Below are 4,931 nucleotides of genomic sequence, written 5' to 3' on the forward strand. Positions count from 1 at the left end.
GTATTTAAGATGCACGCAAAATAAAATCATGTAAGTCATACCAGAATCTGGACAATTTCACATAATCAAGGCCTGTTTTAAAGGAATTTAACAGGCACAGCTTAAAACACTCCAGCATTTCTCAAAACCTGAAGAATGTCTTGTCTATTGCACAAGAAACAAGCATGCAATATAAAGAATACCAGATATTACATACTAGGTTGTACTAAGGACTGTGTAATGTTGCTCACTCCATTCAAAACCAGAAACGTCTTGAACTAAACCACTGTAAGCATGAGAATCACTTAGCTTCAGGCATTTACATCTAAGGTTATTAAAAACTGCCTTTACAGTTAACATTGAAAACCTGGCATACACGAACTATGACCCATTTCATCCTAACATAGAAATGTTCACACCCTTGGGTACTTCATGCCAGCTTTCCCATGTATGCAAGATGCCAGTAAGCTGTTTTAGAATTGCAGATGCTGACTACACAAATACAAAGCCTGCCTTTGACGAAAAGCTAGCAAATAAACCTGATTTTTTTTGAACTAGGTCCCCACAAACACCCGATAAAGCTTAATCCACAAAACTTAACTGCACATTCCTTGTTTAATGGTTTTACATTCACATCAAAGTGGTTTCACCCATTAGAAATAACTGTCTACATTGTTTCCAAAATTTATTTTTAGCATGCATTGTAGTGAATGACAGAGGCACATTCCAACAGAGTACTACAACTGTTTAGAGAACGAAAACCAACCAGTTTTCCCGCCACAACATTAAGTCTCAAAACAAGATTAGTTTTACAACAAAGTGCTTATTCTTCAAATTAATACATCAACACTTGAGCCTATTTTATTTAAGTTATTGTAAGCAGCCTCCATCAAATAGGTTAATATTATTTTCACAGGACAGCCATCCAGAAACTTCTGAAGACAATGTCAATATTTTACTGTTTCCAAAAGCTTGCAACAACCTACTCCTGCTGTTTTGGCTGGCACAGAATTGTTTAGAAAGTGGTCTGTGATCTGCACTATTACTGGATAGGGCAAGTTTTAGCATACTCAAGTTAGCCTAGCTATTTCCCCTTTTGATCAACTAGGTACGTTAGTCTAATTATTATTAGTAATAGAGTTCGCGTTCACATTGTAAGGTGCATTCTGTATGCATAATCCTACTACCCCTAGTATTTTGAGTATTAAGAAAATTTCCTTAAGAGTTCAACACTTCTCATTCTTCAGTGATCACTAACGTGCACAACCTCTCCAAGAGTGGTGAAAATACCATCTCCAATGAACCTTGTAAGTTTTAATGATGCCAATAGAAGAAAGATGACCCAGGACTTTCATTCCACAGTGTAAGAGTCATGGAAAGCAAGAAGCAGGGGGAAGATGTTGCTAAGCCATCAAGCATAGGAACAAAGTTGAATAAAATGCCTTTTTTCAGAAGTGAGCCACATCTGTCTGTGTAATCTTCACAGTGTTTTGCTAACTTGCTTTTGTATGTCTATACTTCCAGGAAATCCAAAACTATTTTAAGCTACTGGTTCATTGTTAATAGCTGCAGTTGTCTTCAAGAGTGATTCTAAGATTTATTTGTAGGTAAACAGAAAACATTACTTACAACAGTAGAAAAGTTCCGCTAATTCTCTTGTTTGTCCGTCTTTCAGTAATTCTTTCTGAGGAACATTCAGGTTTGGGGCCTGAACTAGATTACATCTTTTGCATCTTATTTGTCCAGCTTTGTATTTAATTGGGGGAGGGTCTGTGAGAAAAATAAGGCTCTGAAAAGAGATTTTTGTGTGGCTCTGGAAGCAACTACTGCAATACATTTAAAGGAGATAACAGTTCTAAAAACAGAAACATTTTGAAACAGCTACAGCCAATGTAGTCTGAAAATTTTTACGCAACTTGTAATATGTTATATACTTATGGCTCGATTTAGATCAACATCAACGCAGCAATTATCAAGAAAAACCTCACCAGTCCAAAGGCAGGAATAAAGACACCTCTTGACTTGAAAGTACAGGTATTACTGCTGGTCCTTATAGAAGTTAGTCAAAGCGATAGCAAAGTATGTTGAAACAGCAATAAGCCTCCTCAACATTCTTGGTCACTTAACGTAGCTATGTCAACATTTTCAAGCCCCCAGGTGAAATGGCTATTCACTAGCAGATACTACACAATGAATTAATGAAATTTTATAGCGACAGAAAAGGCAAGGCATATATAAGGAAGAAAAGTGGATTGGCACTACTAGTCCAAACATCAATACTTGTGACTTTGTTTCAATTAGAAGAAATGTTACAAAACTGGAAGATTTAATTAACTAATTAAAACAATTTTCACCAAAATATATAACTAAGATTGTTCTAGCAATCATAATTTTCCTTAAGCCAAAATACTAACATTACATCTGTTACTGACAAAGACCAAAGTTTTTAGCCCTGCAAGCTACTAAATTGAAGTAACCAGATGTTTGAAAGTCTTGAGTACTTTAAGCTCCCATTAAAGGCAGTCCATGATGTTAGACATCCAGGACTAAAAGTTTTGCCAACAGGTTGAGAATAAACATTCACATTTAAGAAAAATACATTTATAGGATAGTTCTTCATAACACTGTTTTCCAGGAATCAAATGACAACATCTGTTGTAGATATGGGGTCCCAATCCTTCTTTTTAAGCTACTGAAATTTATATGTAGTATCTATCAGCAATGCAGGACTGATTTAATATTCTCTTTAGAAAGCATCTGCTCAAAGTTGTAAATCTAGATGACATCTACAGTGTCAAAAGTGCTTTTACAATGAATATACTATTCAGATACATACAGCCTCAAAATACTTCATGAACTCTGAAATGGTTATCTAAGGAGGGAACGTCATCAGCAAAATGTAGTTGATCGTTTATTTCCACACCAAATTCTTCAAGTATCTGTACAAATTTCTCATGCTCTCTCCCAATCCATGACCTCATTGTGTCAAACACTTGGTATGGTGTAACATGAGCATGAACTTCAATTCCTGTCTGTGCAAGTTCTTTCAGCACTTCAGGGTAAGTAACCCAAGTATTGCTTCCTCCCGAGTGACCACCATCCAGCCAGTAAATTGCTTTTATGTTTTTTAAGAAGGCATCTGTATTCTTGTCTTTTTTAGCTTCCTTCAGCTCATAAAGCAGCTGGTTCAAAACCACACAACCTTTACTGAAGCCAATCAAAGTAAACGACACTGCACCTACAGCAGACGGTATAATGAAGTTCATAGCAGAATTATTAGAGCATTCACAATCTCTCTCTCCTTCTGTGGATGAGCAGCCATTCGTCGTAGGAACAGACTGCGGCTGTAATTTACAAGCAGCTATTTTTGCATCCTTGCTGACATCATGCACAATTTTCTGGGACAGCAGAATATTCTGAGAGAGTCTGAATGCATTAACTAGCAATGCATGGAGATGCTTGAAAGCTCCAAAGTCAGTGCTGTGCTCTGGTGCTCCAAACATGTTGCTCGCCACAAAGTTGTCATAACAACTGAATTTGTGCAGGTGCATTCGAGAACACTTCACAACCCAAATAAAACTATTAGGAAACCGGTGAGCAAGTAAGGTAGCAACATTTTCAAAGCTCCAGTGCTCCCACTGAAAGTTTTCTGGGTGGCAAGACATGATGTCATGATAGTTCTGAAAAAATAAAATAAGAAGAAATAGAAAAGACTCATTACTACATTGTGAAAATACTTCAGCTCTGTCTAGTGCACTTATATTCATAAGAAAGGACCGTAACGAACAGAGAAACATGCATTACAGAGGCACTTGCTTGCTAGGCTTCCAGAACAAGAAACACATTAAAGAAACTGGCATATTTAGACTTACTTATTCTACTTTAATGTTTTTACCACACGTTTTTAATACCCCTAAAATTAATACAATAAAAATAAGCACATGGAAGTATTCATAATTTTTGTTGACTTCACTCCAAGAGAAGATTAAAGTATTATTCAACTTAGAACGACACAGAATACATAATTCTACTCTACTATCTCCATCTGCAGAAATACCAATTATCTTATTACAGACAAAAAACAGACTTAAAACTTTGTAATAAGTTTTCTATTTTTTTACACAGGAAAAAAAATGCCTCTCATTCAGCTGTAGGTGGTCTTTTATTCCCCTTGTTCACATCCATATGTTCATATCCAGATGGAAAAAAGTTAACCCCCAAGTCATGAATGATCCTCACCTCTGAATTCATAATGGCAGAGAACAGGAATTAGTTTATTTTATTATGGAATAATAAAGCCATACCCAGGAATGGTAATAAAAAAGGTTTTCTTAGGCCATTCCAATCCTTAAAATGAAAATCCACAATGTTCTGCATCCTTACCTTACAGAAAAGGAAAGCCTTTTCCCAGAACAAAAAGACACTACCCCTGCTTTTGAGCAAGAATGGCTTTCGAGATTAGCTGGCTACCCGGCGTACGTCATGTTACAGAGGTCGACCTCAGGCTCGGGGACAGCACTTCAGAGTCCCTCTTTTCAATGCCTTGTCAACTCAGGGCCAGCACGTGCCTTCCTCGGGACACCCTGAGGAAGCGCCAGCGCCTGTGAAATGCCCGCAGGACGGTGCCCGGGGCGGGTGCACACCTGCGCGGAGACGCGGTGCTAAACCTGCCGAGGAAAACTTGCCGCCTGGGGACTTCATCGCCTTCTCTCCACCGAGGCTCTTCCATACCGTTTCGGACGTTGCCGTCACCGCCAGAAATGTCAATCTCGGGCAGTACCGCAGCAGAAGACTCCCCCTCCACTGCTGCTCCGTTTCAGGTTCCAAGAACGGCCCGTTCCCGCTACATTTACCCGCCGGGAACGGGCGGAGGGCGCGGAAGCGATGCTCGCCCCAGGGAAGAGCTCGGACTCGCCGCGGCAGGATCCCCGCCGCCCAGCACTGCCGCTTCG

General features: G+C 39.0%; 1 protein-coding gene across 2 annotated transcripts; it reads right to left on the reverse strand.

Moving 5' to 3' along the window:
* Window positions 1-348: 348 nt before the first annotated feature.
* Window positions 349-4,904, reverse strand: CUNH2orf69 (chromosome unknown C2orf69 homolog). Of its 2 annotated transcripts, none has more exons than XM_009643571.2 (2): window positions 4,623-4,904; window positions 349-3,659 (listed from the first exon to the last, which is right to left on the reverse strand). In XM_009643571.2, exon 2 carries the CDS (start codon window positions 3,642-3,644, stop codon window positions 2,820-2,822), a length of 825 nt encoding a protein of 274 aa, XP_009641866.1. In that variant the 5' UTR covers window positions 3,645-3,659; window positions 4,623-4,904; the 3' UTR covers window positions 349-2,819. The 2 variants fall into 2 exon arrangements, with proteins under 2 accessions (XP_009641866.1, XP_035755002.1); XM_035899109.1 differs by lacking the exon at window positions 4,623-4,904 and adding an exon at window positions 4,450-4,539.
* Between the last annotated feature and the right edge of the window lie 27 nt (window positions 4,905-4,931).

The sequence above is a fragment of the Egretta garzetta genome, unplaced genomic scaffold (genome assembly GCF_000687185.1).
Source record: "Egretta garzetta isolate BGI_Z169 unplaced genomic scaffold, ASM68718v1 scaffold297, whole genome shotgun sequence".
Classification (NCBI taxonomy): Eukaryota; Metazoa; Chordata; class Aves; order Pelecaniformes; family Ardeidae; genus Egretta; species Egretta garzetta.

Bases quoted from the DNA above. Each gene is read 5' to 3' on its own strand.
- CUNH2orf69 (XM_009643571.2), bottom strand. From the start codon at position 3,644: ATGTCTTGCCACCCAGAAAACTTTCAGTGGGAGCACTGGAGCTTTGAA.